At 37.7% G+C, this 16,546-nt stretch overlaps 1 protein-coding gene across 1 annotated transcript in view; it reads left to right on the forward strand.

Moving 5' to 3' along the window:
* LOC140713580 (dnaJ homolog subfamily C member 13-like) overlaps window positions 1-16,546 on the forward strand; it is a 180,889-nt gene that overhangs the window by 115,596 nt on the left and 48,747 nt on the right. Inside the window, 14 exon segments of the mRNA XM_073023857.1 lie at window positions 2,709-2,793; window positions 2,939-3,019; window positions 3,021-3,094; window positions 3,203-3,248; window positions 4,723-4,877; window positions 6,727-6,928; window positions 8,057-8,172; window positions 11,208-11,286; window positions 12,281-12,416; window positions 14,005-14,186; window positions 14,471-14,545; window positions 14,623-14,742; window positions 14,942-15,121; window positions 15,275-15,442. Coding sequence (XP_072879958.1) covers window positions 2,709-2,793; window positions 2,939-3,019; window positions 3,021-3,094; window positions 3,203-3,248; window positions 4,723-4,877; window positions 6,727-6,928; window positions 8,057-8,172; window positions 11,208-11,286; window positions 12,281-12,416; window positions 14,005-14,186; window positions 14,471-14,545; window positions 14,623-14,742; window positions 14,942-15,121; window positions 15,275-15,442 — 1,699 coding nt within the window.

A 16,546-nucleotide genomic window follows, 5' to 3' on the forward strand; every position in this document is an offset into this window, starting at 1 on the left:
AGAAAGAGAACCAGACTAAAATAATAGATAGGGATGGGGGTAAGGGGGGGGGGCAGGGGTATCAACGGAGGTCTGTGAGTTGAATGTTTATGATACCCCTGCCCCAAGTGATTCTTTGCAAAGTCTTTATGGGCAAGGATATGTTTTTAAAGCCAGGATTTCTTCCTTGCCACTCTTCCATAAATACCCTTTTTGGGCCTTAGAGATTGTGGAGCCATGAACTTCTCCAGTTTCAACCACTGTTTCTGCAGCTCACTCAGAGGGACTGTTGGTGTCACAGTAACCCCTCTAATATGTGGTACTCTTATCTGGCGACTAAATGTGGGTGTGGTCCACTTTTTCCACGATGGACTGCATTGAGTTCTGAGGTATGTTCAGTGGCTTTCAGATGGTTTTTATACCCTTTCCCAGAGTAGTGGTTCTCTATTATCATTTCCCTGACTTGACTTGAATGCTCTTTTCTCTTCATTTTGGTTTGGTCTGTTGAAAATTTACCATACTGTTGCATCTTATTGTGGGGGTGGGGGGGTAACATTATTATGAATTCATTGAAAACTGGTAATCCTCCAATTTTCTACATCAACAAATTTGGTGACTTGGTAAGGTAATATGCAGTATTGCACCTGAGGAAAGTTAGCATAGTGATTTCAAAGGGGATGAATACTTTTTCAGTCACACAACTTTGTTTTTTAATTTTTAGTAAATTGTTAACAGATTTTGTAATTTTTCTTTTAATTTGACATAACGCACAATGCTGAAAAAGTATTCATCCCCTTTGAAATCACTATGCTAACTTTCCTCAGGTGCAATACTGCATATTACCTTACCAAGTCACCAAATTTGTTGATGTAGAAAATTGGAGGATCACCTGTTTTCAATGAATTCATAATAATGTTACCCCCCCCCCCCCCCCCAACAATAAGATGCAACAGTATGGTAAATTTTCAACAGACCAAACCAAAATGAAGAGAAAGAGCATTCAAGTCAAGTCAGGGAAATGATAATAGAGAACCACTACTCTGGGAAAGGGTATAAAAACCATCTGAAAGCCACTGAACATACCTCAGAACTCAATGCAGTCCATCGTGGAAAAAGTGGACCACACCCACATTTAGTCGCCAGATAAGTGTACCACATATTAGAGGGGTTACTGTGACACCAACAGTCCCTCTGAGTGAGCTGCAGAAACAGTGGTTGAAACTGGAGAAGTTCATGGCTCCACAATCTCTAAGGCCCAAAAAGGGTATTTATGGAAGAGTGGCAAGGAAGAAATCCTGGCTTTAAAAACATATCCTTGCCCATAAAGACTTTGCAAAGAATCACTTAGATTCTGTAAAGATCTGGAAGAAGTTATTGTGGTCAGATGAGACTAAGGTGGAACTTTAATACTGAACATCAGCCAGGTAACACCATCCCTACTGTTAGGAATGGTGGAGGTAGCGTCATTCTCCGGGGATGCTTTTCAACAGCAGCAGCTGTAAACCTGGTCAGGATTGATGGGAAGATGAATGCTGCTAAATATGGAAAGATCCTGGATAAAAATTGCTAGCCTTGTTAGAAGCTGCTTAAAGTGGGGCAGAAGTTTGTCTTTCAGCAGAACAATGACTTGAAGCACACTGCTAGAGTAATCATGGAGTGGCTTCAAATGAAGAAAATTTATGTCCGTGAGTAGCTGGGACTTTAACCTGATCAGATATCTCTGGCAAGACCTCATCGTTGCCCTCCACCATCCCCCAACTAATCTGGCACGGCTTGAGCAATTTTGCAAGGAGGAATGGGCATATCTTGCTTCATTACCTTGTGCAAAGCTAATAGAAACATCCAAAAAAAACTACTGACTGTAATAGCTGCATGAGGTGGTTCAACTAAGTACTGAGCAAAGGGGGATGAATGCTTTTGAAGTGCTGACATTTCAGTTTTTGAATTTTTCGTTTTTCCTGCTTTACAATTTTCTCTGTATTTTGGGCTCTGTTGTGGAAAAAAAGAAGCTTGTGATTCACAAATAAAAATTCTCAGTTAAATTAATCATTAGTGTAATACTCAATTATGTGAACAAATGTTGGGGCTGAATACTTTTACAAAGCACTGTATTAAATGGTTTGCTGGCCTACTATTTTGTGGTCAAAAGTAGATGAAACTTGGGAACCGTCAAGACACTTAGTATCTGTAAATGTTAAGTTCATGTTTTAAGGTAACAGCTGTAGGAACAGTACATGTCCTACATAAATAGTTCAAAGTACAAGGTTTAAAGTAAAATTTATTATCAGAGTACATATATGTCACCACATGCAACCCTGAGATTCTTTTTTCTGCGGGCATAATTAGCAAATCTATAGAATAGTAAATGTAAACGGCTGTAAACTAAAAATCAGGAACTGTGCAGATATAACAAGATAAAGAGTTCATTAATGAGTATAGTTATCCCCTTTTGTTCAAGAGCCTGATGGTTGAGGGGTAGTGACTGTTCTTGAACTTGGTGGTGAGGATCTTTGATTTATGCTCTTTTTTCATGGCACATTTCATGAAAATATGCTCAATGGTTGGGAGGGTTTTACCTGTGACATACTAGGCAGAATCCATTACCTTTTGTAGGACTTTCCACTCAGAGATTGGCATTCCCATATCAGGCAGTCAACACACTTTCCACCACAGAAGTTTGCCAGTGCTTTTGATTGGGATTGTTACTAAAGTTTATTTTTACATTTTAGGGATCAAGATAATGCTATTATAAGACCCCTACCAAAAATCAAGCGATTGCTAACAGACAATACATGCCTTTCTCACATTGTTCAGGTACAGTGTATTTTATTTAAATCCATCACTTGAAATTTTGTCTTGCATAGTTGATCTGATGAAATGAGTAACGCCAAGTTGAATGTTTAATTTTTGTACAGTTTGGCAATGTTGTGTACCCATTGTACCCTTATTTTCATTTTAGCTTTTGGTGACTTTTGACCCCATTCTGGTTGAGAAGGTTGCCATCTTGTTGCACTATGTGATGCAGGACAACCCACAGTTACCCTCGCCTCTACCTCACTGGTGTGTTTTTCTTTATAATGATGTACACGGGTTCCAATGTACTTCCTATTGCAAGGTAATAGCATAAAAATTCTTTTGCGTGGGATGGAGGAAGATTGCTCATTCTTGGGTTTCAGTCACAATGTGCATATTCTTAAAAATTCTGTACATTCATTTCCTCTAGGTTTTTGAAGTATACTCACTTGAAGCAGGCATTCAGGTCAGAAGAGGTTGGTATCAATCCGAATGCAAGCTGACTCAAAATTTGAAGTTCTAATTAACCAGAATAATTTTTTTGACAAATAATGTTTGTTTTTCGTTTTAAACACTCTTCACTTCCATTCACTGACTAGAATTTGATAATATGCCCTTGCTTTCTTTTCAAGATATCAGTAATTTTTATGAAGGAAGTTACTTTGGTTGCTGTACTTCCATCATTTTCCTGCCTTTGTCTCAGTATACCCCTTTACCGTGTACCACTACAATTTCAATTTTACCAATACTAGTATTGACCAACATCATGCCAATTACATTTCTTTAGCTCCAAGTTCAACAGTAAGGCAAAGTAAAACTAATTAAATTATAATGTATCTCCTGAGCAAAATCCATGCAACCTGTTAAGTATTAAATATCATATGTAATTAACATTTGAAGATTAATGCAGTACCAGTAATATAAGCATGCATTAAATCAGGGTTTTATCATTTAAAGACCTGCTGCAGTTCCACAGGTTAGGGATCAAATCTGTCTCTGTACTCTGGTTGAATTCCATGTAATTTGCCGATTAAAACCCTTGATGTTCCCTCCTGCATCTGTTTTGCAGCCCTGCCATGTTTTCAGAATGTGGTTTAATGAATAATTTTTTTGAATGAACATTTTTTCCCCCCCTTAAGTGGTCGTCTGGCTGTTGTCACATAGAAGTACAGTTCATAAATCATAGCTTATCTAGATTTCTGTACACTTTTTGTGTCGGAGAATGATCTTACAAACATTGAAAATTGCATCCATCCATCATTAAAGCAATGAAATTAATTGCTTTTAGTGTTTCACACTTGATCTTGATATTGGATTCTGCTAATGTTATAATCACATTTTTCTATACACTCTACAAATTTATCCTTTTTTGAGACTATAACTGCCTGAACAAATGATTAATGCAGTGAAGTATTGGCAAATTGAAATTCCTCCTTTTAAACTGTTTTGCTGATATCATGGACAAGCAAAATCCCTTGCAGTGAAAGGAACTTGATTTGTCCAGCCTCAGGGAATTTAAAATTATTCACTTGAGGTGTTAAATTTAATGCCCTCTCATAGAACTATTCTCTAATTTATTTTGTAAATTTGCTATAAATGATGCCACTTACTAAAAATTAAAGCATTGGTACAAATATTATACTAGGTGGCTGGGCTGTAGCTTCATCAGTTTTCAGTCTGGTGCTGAACTAAGTCTTTGAAATGGCCCAAGCCAATTATGTGTTTCATCAGTGCAGTCAGAAATTTTGAGCTGTTGCATTTCTTTTATTGGTTGAATGTCTTGCGGGATTGAAAAAGGTAATGTTTTAAAAATTTTTTTAAAAAGTGGATTGATTTGCCATGTCGCATTGAAAATTCAAAGTATGAACCAGATTTTAAGCACTGGAATATAAGAGTAATGGCAGAAAAAACCAATGCAACATTACAACTTTTTATTTGTAATTTCTGCAGGCAAAAGGACAAGATTTAGTACAACGAAGTGTTTTGGGACACATTCTTCCTGAAGCAATGGTCTGTTATTTGGAAAACTATGAACCAGAAAAATTTTCAGAGATTTTTCTAGGTGAATTTGATACTCCAGAAGCAATTTGGAGCAATGAAATGAGGTACAGGTGTAACTTTAATGTGCCAGTTGTCAGTCAGTCTAATGTTTTAATTTATTCTATAATTTGAGAAGAATAGGGCACACTGATTTGCATGGTAGGTTTGGAGAAGAGTTGAGAAAATTATTCCACTCTGTTAAAATGAGTAGAAGGTCTGGAATTTGTTCCCTGAAAATGACAAAGCAGGAGACTCTGACTGCATAATAAATGTATCATCATGAATACTGAAAGCTGTAACCCTGTAATACAATGGATCAAAAACTGAAGTGGGTTTAACCTAAAGTAATTAAGACTCTCCTGACATAATGGACCAAATACTCCCTGTACATGAATAACTATATTTATGATTCTAGGCTAGCACAGTTATATCTATTCAATTAAGCCTCATTCTTGTTTGATCTAAAGAGCTTCCTCAGCAAGGGCCCTCCCCTTTGTAACTGTACTTCTCCAGCCTAGTATCTCAAGTCATCTACATCCTCTTATGCTATTTTGGAAACCTGAGCAATGCATAGTATCCTTTCTATGGTTCTTGCATGACCTCCCTTGTATTGTATTTGCTATGTGTAATAAAGGCAAGCATTCTGTTTCCCATCTAAAGTCTCTTCAAACTGCCCTGCCACCTTCAGATCTGTGAACATACATGTGAGATCTGTCTATCACTTTATCCCACAGTTTATCATGTTTCCTTGTTCCCATTCCCTTGCGCTCCTCTGTATTGAATTCCATCTGCCACTTTTGACCCACCTAAGCAGTCATATATTTACCCTGAATGCCATCAGCTTTTAATATTTTGACTAGCCTATGACCTTGACAAATCCTTGCTAAAAATACATCTAAACAGAATCAAATGTACTCTTCTCATCGATCTTGCCACTTCCTCATTTTAAAAAATTGGTGTTTTGCAATTATCCCTTAACAAGCCCAAGATGATTGATCTGTTGTTCCAGTCTGAGCAAATGTTTATAGTGATCAATTAATTCCATGAATTTTTCTATCACTGAAGCTAACTTAACTGCTCTTTTTATCTGTCTTCCTCTAAAAGAATTTTTCTCCTTACTATTGATCTTATTAACAAATTGCCTATTTGTGACCCTGGAGTCGAAATCATTTGTGTGCTACAAACAGTGAGGGGACTGATACTGATAGAATTTGCCTGATTTGTTGTCGCTAAAATTTCCATCTGACCATTAGTCTTTCTGACATGAACCAATTTTCACATCAAGACTACTCACTACTCCCTTAATCAACCTTACTGAAATTTAGTTATGTTTTTAAAAAAAAAATTAAAATGCTCTTTGGTACTGCTTGAAAAAAATTAGTAGTCAAGTATGACTTGCCCATAACAAATCCCTGCTCATGGTCTTCAATTAAGCTGTACTATAAATACTGATTTTTATGCTGTCTCATGAAATATCTCCCAACAATCTACCCACTATCGAAGTCAGAATGACGGAACTCTTTCTAGTTGGTCTGTCCTTTTTTAAGCAAAGTTGTGGAAACTAAATGGTGGGAACACATTTCAAGGTAACTTTCCAGGATAGTTGTTTGAGTGTCTCTGTTGCCAAATGACAATACTATTTAAGCTTTGCAAAATATGATGGAATGACATCAAGGCATCCATATCTGTGTTTACTGTATGTAGGATAGTGGCTTTAGATGGAAGCTTGTTACTTTTGTTTTAACAATTGTATTCCCTCCACATATCTTCGTCAATCCGTATTCCTACATGTGGATACCTAAAAAAAAAATAATGTTAAATTACCAAATATGAACATGCACTGTTTTCTCTATTTTTATTATGGTTATTGGAAAAAATGTTATCTAACCAGTCAGTTGTCTTTTCTTAAAATAGGCGATTAACAATTGAGAAGATTGCTGCTCATTTAGCAGACTTTACTCCTCGCCTGCAGAGCAACACAAGAGCCTTGTATCAATACTGCCCTATCCCTGCAATTAGCTATCCTCAACTGGAAAATGAGCTTTTTTGTAACATCTACTATCTTAAACATCTCTGTGACACAGTGCGTTTTCCAAACTGGCCTATTAAAGATCCTGTAAGTATTTTTTCTGAATTCTGTTCTAATATTATAATGACAACTTTATTTTGAATCATTTTCCCTAACAAAGGTACTCCAATAAATGGGGCAGAGTGGATCTAAGGATCTGACAGTAAGTAAGAAGGTAATGGGGGAAAAGGAAGATTGGATAGATATCCTGGATCCAATGGCTTACAACCTTGGATTTAAGGGTGTGTTGCAGAGATAGTAAAAGCTTAGTGATGATTTTCCAAATTGTTCCAGAATCTGGAGCAGTTGCAGTAAGTTTGAAGGTAATAAAATAAAGTGAATAGGAAACTATAGTCCAGTTGGAATTCTGAAATCCAGCAGCACGTAAATCTTAATGATGAGCAAGCAACAATAGTTTAATGTAGAAGGAAGAGTTTACAAATTCTCATCTTGATAACTCTCATCCTCAGTTTTTCAGCTGACTCCAATTTGGCACCTTGATCATTCTTTGCTTCACCTACTAATCTCCTAAAATCAGGAATTCCCTCAATTCTCATATCGGTATATCTTGCATCCTTTAAGATGCTCTCTGCAACCTACTATCTTAAATGATCAACCTACCGTAATTTTGTTTAGTAATAATTTATCAGTTCAGTGGCTCCTTTTAACAAAGTCAATTAGAATACAATGTTTATTTGGACTTGAATATACTGGTACACTACCCCTCAGAATGGTGATTCCTGTATGTTTTATATTCTTTTATATTCCTGCAAGTGGTGCAGCTTCTGAGTACTGAGGTGTGAGACTTGGTACACTGGTCAGCTGTAACCAACCCTTGTACCAAGGTTTAATGTTTACTTTATGGAAATTTTACTAAACATTGCAGAAAGGGAAAACCTAGGCATAGCTCTACTGGTTAAGTTGACTGGTTTGGATATTTTTGACCTCAGATTTTAGCTTGTATCCATTTTCTGAAAAATTTACTGCATTTCCTAAAAATCGATGTTCTATTTAATTATCTAGATTATTATAGATTTAATCAAAGTTTACTTTTTAGTCATCTACATGTAAAGTAATTGTTTACTTATGACTTTTAACGCTGCAAAAGCAGATTACTATCATTGCTTTGGTGAGCAGCTAGATTTTATTCTAATGATAATTGTTGGCATTACCTAGGTAAAATTACTTAAAGACACACTAGATGCTTGGAAAAGGGAAGTGGAGAAGAAGCCTCCTTCAATGTCAATTGATGAAGCATATGACGTTTTGAACCTTCCAAAGGGACAAGGAATGTGAGTAGCTTATGGAATTTTTATTGGGTCAGAAAAGATAGCTCTAATGTAATTAGCTGAAGTAATGGTCAAATCTTGCAAATTTCATCTTAACCATTTTCAGTCTCATTAGCAAAGCTTCAGAGATGCTTCAATCCTGTATTTATACTTGGAGATATGATGTGGTGGCCTTGACTTGGATAGCTCAGGGAAAGGAATGGTTACTTCAAGTGCTGGGTTTTAGATGTTTCAGAAAGGATAGGGAGGGAGACAAAAGAGGTGGGGGCGTGGCACTGTTTATCAGAGATAGTGTCACAGCTGCAGAAAGTTAGGAACAAAAAGAGGTCAATAACTTTACTGGGTGTTTTTTATAGGCTGCCCAAATGTAACAGGGATATCGAGGAGCAGATAGGGAAACAGATCCTGGAAAGGTAATAATAACAGAGTTGTCGTGATGGGAGATTTTACTTTCCCAAATATCGATTGGCATCTCCCTAGAGCAAAGGATTTAGATGGGATGGAGTTTGTTAGGTGTGGTCAGGAAGGTTTCTTGACACAATATGTAGATAAGTCTACAAGAGGAGAGGCTGTACTTGATTTGGTATTGGGAAATGAACCTGGTCAGGTGTCAGATCTCTCAGTGGGAGAGCATTTTGGAGATGGTGTTCATAATTCTGTCTCCTTTACAATAACATTGGAGAGAGATAGGAACAGACAGGTTAGAAAAGTGTTTAATTGGAGTAAGACAGTGGTCCCCAACCACCGGCCCGCGGTCTGGTACCAGGCCGCAAAGCATGTGCGAGGAAACTATATGATTTGGCGATATGAAGCAATATGAGTCAGCTGCGCCTTTCCACATTCCTTGTCACACCCACTGTTGAACTCGAACGCTTGCGAAGTCATTACGCACACAAAGTGATTACCCACGCGAGGTCATCAGTCGCTAAACGCAATGATACCCTCGCACCAGGGATCACTGGTTGGCCTCAGGTAACCGGTTGCCTTAAGTGGCCGGCGAGAAGTGCTGTTGCTACTGGCCTGGAGCGCGGACAGATGGGCACTGCCTCAACCTGTTTAGCACACCGAATTTTCGTGGGGAACCTGGTGCTAAAATATTCGCAGACAACCTAATTTGGGCTCAGGGTTTCGTAAGTAGCAGAGCAGCTACCTTGCTGCGATCTACTGAAAGTCATTCCTCAAGCCAAACTTTTGTCAGCCGATAGATCACCCCTACCTACAAGGAGGGCGGGCATGTGCCCTGTCACACTCCTCGCTCGGTCGCTCTCTCCGAACTGTGACTGCTGCAGCCCGGGTATGGGGACCTCCAGCCCTTATCTTGTCCTCTCACTGGTGTGTTGCAATGATTTTATATGTTCATATGAGGAAAATATGCGCTGTGTGTTTAATATCCAAACATTACTTAAAATGTTATGATGCTATTGACTTATAAGTGAGTTATAATTGACTTATCACTATATTCATGCTAGGAAAATATGCGCTGTGTGTTTAATATTTAAATCGTTAGATAAACCCATTTAAAAACGAAATTGAGCGTGTTGACCACTTATAAGTGACTCATAGTTGACTTATCACCTATATTCCGGTTGTGATTAACACCCCCCCCCCCACCCCCCCGTCGGCCGGTCCGCAAGAATATTGTCAATACTAAATCAGTCCGCGGTGCAGAAAAGGTTGGTGACCCCTGGAGTTAGGGGCATTATGAGGTTATCAGGCAGGAAATTGGAAGCTTAAATTGGAAACAGATGTTCTCTGGGAAAAGTACAGAAGATATGTGGCAAATGTTCAGGGGATATTCGTGTGGAGTTCTGCATAGGGTACAGGAATCATGGTATACAAAGGCTGTAATAAATCTAGTCAAGAAGAAAAGAAAAGCTCACAAAAGGTTCCAAGAGCTAGGTAATGTTAGAGATGTTCATCACAACTTTGTGGGCCGAAGGGCCTGTATTGTGCTGTAGTTTTTCTATGTTCTATATGATAAATATCAGCAGTAACTCTATGTGGAAAATGTAACATTGCAGGAAATAATACAAACTTTGTTTTGTGGTCAATACCAAGTTAGCAGTTCCAAATGACTGTTTCAATAATTCAGTTGTTATCTATTTCAGTGCACTTTGATGTTTCTGTCATTCTTAGATTTGCAATATAGAATTGCAATTTCATCTTACATTGTCTGGTTACTGTTTGTACTTCTGTCTATTTCCCCTTTATTCTAACTTTGGGAGCCATATTGCAAATGGCAAGTTGATGAACCAAATTAAACCTTGATTTCAGTAAAAATCTTAAGTTAATTTTTTAAAATTTTTGTAGTAGTGTTTAAATATTGTAAGCTAAACTTCCCTATTTTGTTTACTACATGAGGTTTTCACATCTTTTACCTTGCCTCAAAAGTGTGATGCTTTACTTTGACAAGTGGTTTGAATTTGTTTTGTGCATTGTCAGTATATATAGCTTCTAAAAGTTCCATTTTGCATTCTCTCCAACAGTGTAATTGAAAACTTGAGCTACTTTGCTTCCAAAATGTGTTCCATGAACACTTTAATTCAAGTGTTATACGTTTGTATTTCAAGTGAAGCTTCTATGCTCTTTATCAGCATTTCTTTATCTTTTCCCCCATTGAGTTCCCAGTTTCTTCCTCAAATGCACCTCTGTAATTTATCTTGAGAGTATGAGAACTCCACATTCTAATCACTGTCTGAGTTGAATATTTTTCCTCGAGTTCTCTGTTGTATTCGTAGTCTATATTGGCTCTGAAATGTGTCTTTCCTGTTAACCTCCCTCAGAATAAGTACACACCTATAGGGTCACTTTTCATCATCCTCCATAGAGACGAATGCTCAGCGAAGTTCTACAAAATCAAAATGCAGACACTGGACTGGCATGCACAGCAGTAATATGAATTTTCAGGAACTTAATGACTTTTAATTCTGAAGGGAATGAGCAATCAAGGGAGAATTTTTCAACACCGAATAAGGTTCTCCATTTTTTGAAAGATTTTACCCATGTGTAATCTAATGTGCCATGACTTTTCTTGACAGGCAGGATGAAAGCAAGATAAGGAAAGCTTACTTTCGCCTTGCCCAGAAGTATCACCCAGACAAGAATCCTGAAGGCAGGGTATGTTCTGTGCGCAAACAGTTGTGAGATATATATGTCCCTTTATGCATGACATGAACATTTATAGCATCTGTTGAGCTTTGTATTTTTGTATGGTTTTGAAAACAATTACCGATTTCAGGACATCCAAGCTGTTGTTGTTTTTTTTGTTTGAAAAACAGTTTTCATTTCACTGCTATCAATGCAGCCCTCACCCAAGTCCATTTCCTACATCTTTCATCACCCCATTCTCCACCTTTCACATCAAACGTAATAGGAATAGGATTTTCCTTGTCCTCATCTACCACATCCAATATGTCATTCTCTGCAACTTCTGACATCAATGTCACAAAAAAGATTGGATCTCATGGTAGCTAGCTATTTTAATTCCACTTCCCGTTCCCGTACAGGCATGTCTGTCTCCAGCCTCCTCTACTGAGGCCAGATGTAGACTGGAGGTGCAACAGCTCGTGTTCCATTTTGGCAGTCTTCAACCCTAGAGTATCAACATCGATTTCTCTGACTTCCAGAAATCACTCCTCTTTCCCCCAAGCTTTCCTTTATCCTTCTGGAACCTTTACATCTCTTTCCCCTTGTCTACCCTCATTACCTACCCATCTCCAACACCTCTCTGGTACAATACCACCTTCCTTTTATTCCATTTTCTACTATACTGTACTATCAGATTCCTAGATTCTTCCTTCAGCCCTTTGTCCTTTTGCCTCCCAGCTTCTCACATAGACCCCTACTTCCCTACCTTTCTCCCTTATCTGCCACCTTGTGCTCTGTCCCCTCCCCCTCCTTTTTATGTCTTCTGTCCTCTTTCTTTCTAATGCTGAAGAAGGGTCTTTGCTCCAGATATCACCTGTTCATTCCCTCCATGTGCCCTGCTGAGTTTTGTGGTTTTTGCAGCAACTTCAGATTTTAACCGAACATTTGCTTACTGTGCAATTTAGATATATTCATAATTGGCAACATTGTAATATTTTGTCTTCTGTATTGACAATTTTTCAAGGATACCTTTGAAAAGGTGAACAAGGCTTATGAATACTTGTGCACAAAATCAGCCAGAATGGTGGATGGACCTGACCCTGAGAATATTATCCTTATTCTGAAAACACAAAGCATCCTCTTCAATAGATACAAAAAGGGTGAGTTCATAATCTTCTACTGGAACCATTGACTGACTTTTCTAATGTACCAATTGTTAGAATCTTTATTTGTTGGTATACCTTTTAAATGTAAAAGAGTGCTCATTGTATCTGGAAGTACATTGAAATACTAATATTGATTAACTAATAGAAAGCAGTAATAAGGATGGAGAGACAGTTGGCAGCAACAGGACAGTCAGCCTCTTGAAGGAGCTGGGGATACTTCAGAATCTGAGAAATAAATTGTTTTCGAATATCCTGAAGAAAGGAACTGTGATACAGAATTTATCCTTTCACACCCTAGGACTAGATTTCTAATAGAGTATAAAGGATTACAATGTGACCCAGACTGAAATGAACATGGTCGGGACTCATAAGCATTTGATGGATAGCTAAGTCAAATACAGAACATTTGTGCGTTCTTTACAAAGAGCCATCTCACCTGATCAAGCTTAGAGAAGAGCGTGTAGGAATAGTACATTTCACAAATATATCTGAAATATACTATTCTGGTGAAGCTATGATGCAGGGCAATGTGTAAACTTGTTAGCAGACACAGTATAATAAGCAGAGCCAAGCTTTCTCAAAATCAACCAATGAAAGCTATACAATTTGTCATGTCTGTGATAAGTTTCTATGAATAATAAAATCACTATTAGAAAGGGACAGAGCACAACACCACAGGAAGAAACAAGGCTGAAGAATTTGCAACAATCTTCTGCTAGTCATTTTAACAGTTCATCTTGGTTGCCTCAGTAGTTTGGTGGCCCAGGCTTTAAGTTCTGTCTACTGCAAGACACTTGCAAATGAATAACTGTAGTGTATACAGCAAAGACTTTGGATCCTGACAGAAGACAGCTTACGTACTCTAGCTGTCTAACTGCTGTAGCTCCTAAACCTTGGCTATTCTTTTGAAGTTACTACTGTAAATCCTTGATATTGCTACGTATTCGTGGGAGTACTTCATCTGGATCTGTGTGATTATGTATATTTCTTCTGTTGGAATTTTATTTCTGGGAGATAAACATTTTAGAACCTGTTAACATCAGCCATTTCTCAGAACACATTACAAAATATTTTATTGTAGGCAAGGATAAGAAGAGTTGCCATTTTGCTTGTAATGTGGTAGTATATCTGAGGTGCCTGACCTGTAACCTAGCTTTCAAAGTTCAAAGTAAATTTTATTATCAAAGTACATGTATGTCACCATATTAAACCCCAAGATTCATTATCTTGTGGCATACTCAACAAATCTATAGAATAGTACTATAACAGAATTAATGAAAGACTGCCCTACTAGGGCATTCAACCAGAGTACAGAACATTGCAAATGAAATATAAATAAACAGGAGATCAAGAACCTTGAAAGTGAGTGCATTGGTTGTGTGAACATTTCAATGATGGGGCAAGTGAAGTGATAGCATAACATTCTCATAAGATCCAGTCACTCTCGTTAACCCATTGAAGTTAGATAGTTTGCTGAGGTTAGATTGTTGGTCAAAGCATTCTATACTATAAATGCAATTAGTAATTTTGAGTTATTTGCAATCTTTATTGTCTTATTTACTTATCACTTGATTTTCCTTAGACCTTGAGCCCTATAAATATGCAGGCTACCCGATGCTAATAAAAACTATTACTATGGAAACTTCAGATGATCAGCTGTTTTCCAAGGTGTCATTGTTGCCGGCTTCCACTGAATTGGCCTTCCATACTGTAAATTGCTCAGCACTGAATGCTGAAGAGCTTCGCAGAGAAAATGGAATAGAGGTAACTTGTGCACCACAATGTATAAAGACTAAACATAAGCATAGCTTTAAAAAATTCTATTCTGTTACAATTTTGGAAGTGTCAAAGGAGGAGATGTAGTTTGTAAATTGTCTCTATTTAAACCTGTTTACACAGTAATATTCATTGCCCAGGTGTCTTTGCAGCCTGTATTTCAGGGGCTAGATAAATGCTTTAAGTTCAGTGTGCTAATTAGAATCCATGCTTTATTCTCACAGCTTCCAACACTCTTTCATGAATTTTCTAAATGGCTAACTATTTTTCAGGTACTACAAAATGGCTTTGCACGTTGTGTGGGAGTGTTAACAAATTCAAGCAAAAAGGACGATATGGCTGTGCAGGTATAATAAATTAATTTTCGTGGGGTTTAAAATATCCAGCTAATGTAGTGAAATAATGTGGAACGTCTTTGTTTTAGGTTTGTGGCCATATCTGCCAATGTTACAGTGTCGCAGCTCAGTTTGAAGAATGCAGAGAAAAGATCACAGAAATGCCCACAATCATTAGAGACATTTGCAGATTGCTGTATTATGGCAAAGTAGGTATTCACACAGCACCTCTGATTGCAGTCTCTGATATGTCATTGCGGATTTTGAATTTAAATGTGTTGCTTTATCTAAATTTTCTGATATTTGGTATTTCTCAAGTGCAGCATTGCGTATTATGTGAGTAAAATCTCTTTTGTACTATAATCCATCTAAGTTTTATACTTGTTTTCCATGTGCTCATCCTTATAGAAATTACCACGGACAGCGATGTTGGCAGTTGAATGTGTTGGTTCTTTTGCCGTGGATTACTGGTTACAGTCGCACTTATTTCAAGCTGGTATTCTTTGGCACCTTCTTGTCTATCTTTTTAACTATGACTACACACTGGAAGAAAGTGGCATTCAGAAGTCTGAAGAAACTAATCAGCAGGTATTACTTCGATTTTCAAAATGAAACCTAGTTTAGTTTGGTTTTGGAGAATTGCCCTTTGTATATAACAATAATTAGATGGCCTTTTACCTTAGGAAATATACTGCATATAGTCTGTGGTGAAATCAATTGTGCTCTGTTTTCCTTAAACAGGAAGTTTCTAACAGTCTTGCAAAGATCTGTGTAACAGCTCTGAGTCGGTTAGGTGGTTATTTGCCAGGAGAAAAGGCAACACCTGAAAATCCCACCATAAGAAAATGCTTGGCAGCTTTATTATCACCTTATGTCTCAAGAAGGCTTTCTAAGGATAGTCCAACTGAGGTGATGTTGTACTTATTACTCTAAGTGGATGAAATTCCTTTAATTATCCATGTCAAAAATGCGCTTTAATTGCACGACTGATGCCATGGATTTCTTAGTTAACAGCTTGTTAGTGACTCATTTCAGAGCAAAGTTAACACTAAAGTTTTCCGAATCTCTCCCTCAGAAGAGACATTATTTTGTAAGACATTTTCACGTAAGTGTTCTTCCAACTAATGATCGCTTGGCAATCTGGTGATTATTTTTAAGGTGCTAAAAATGAATTTTGGCATACGCTGCTTATTTGTTAGCATTTTATTCAAAATCATTGTTTGAACATCTAAGAAAACCCCTCACAAAATCTAAATGGTCTGCAACTTGAGATATTAAGGCAAATATAGTTTAGAAATAGGTTTTATGGAGCATATTAAGAGAGTTAAAAATGCTGGCTTGGAATTTAGAGCCAATTCAAATGAAGGAATGAGTGCCATTATATTATCACTATATTACTGATAACTCTGAGAGTAACCTTGAAGCCAAAGTATGATTGTGTTGGTGTTTTTGAATTTCTGTAATATTGGACTTCACTGGTTAAAATTTATAGATGTGTGATGTCTGTCTCTACCAACACCCCTATTCAGTGTTGAACATTCTGGGATACTCCGCTTTCAGAAGAGGCAAAGTGGGGAAATGGAGAAATGAACCTGAATTTTTATATTATTCCCGGGATGGCGGGGCTGTCATATGTTGAAAGATTGAGCGACTGGGCTTGTATACACTGGAATTTAGAAGGATGAGAGAGGATCTGATTGAAACATAAGATTATTAAGGGATTGGACACGCTGGAGGCAGGAAACGTGTTCCCGATGTTGGGGGAGTCCAGAACTAGAGGTTACAGTTTAAGAATAAGGGGTAGGCCATTTAAAACTGAATTCAGGAAAAGCTTTTTCACCCAGAGAGTTGTGGATCGATGGAATGCTCTGCCTCAGAAGGCAGTGGAGGCCAATTCTCTCGATGCTTTCAAGAGAGAGTTGGATAGAGCTCTTAAAGATAGCAGAGTCAAGGGATATGGGGAGAAGGCAGGAACGGGGTACTGATTGTGGATGATCAGCCATGATCACAGTG

Source organism: Hemitrygon akajei, chromosome 20 (assembly GCF_048418815.1).
Source record: "Hemitrygon akajei chromosome 20, sHemAka1.3, whole genome shotgun sequence".
Classification (NCBI taxonomy): Eukaryota; Metazoa; Chordata; class Chondrichthyes; order Myliobatiformes; family Dasyatidae; genus Hemitrygon; species Hemitrygon akajei.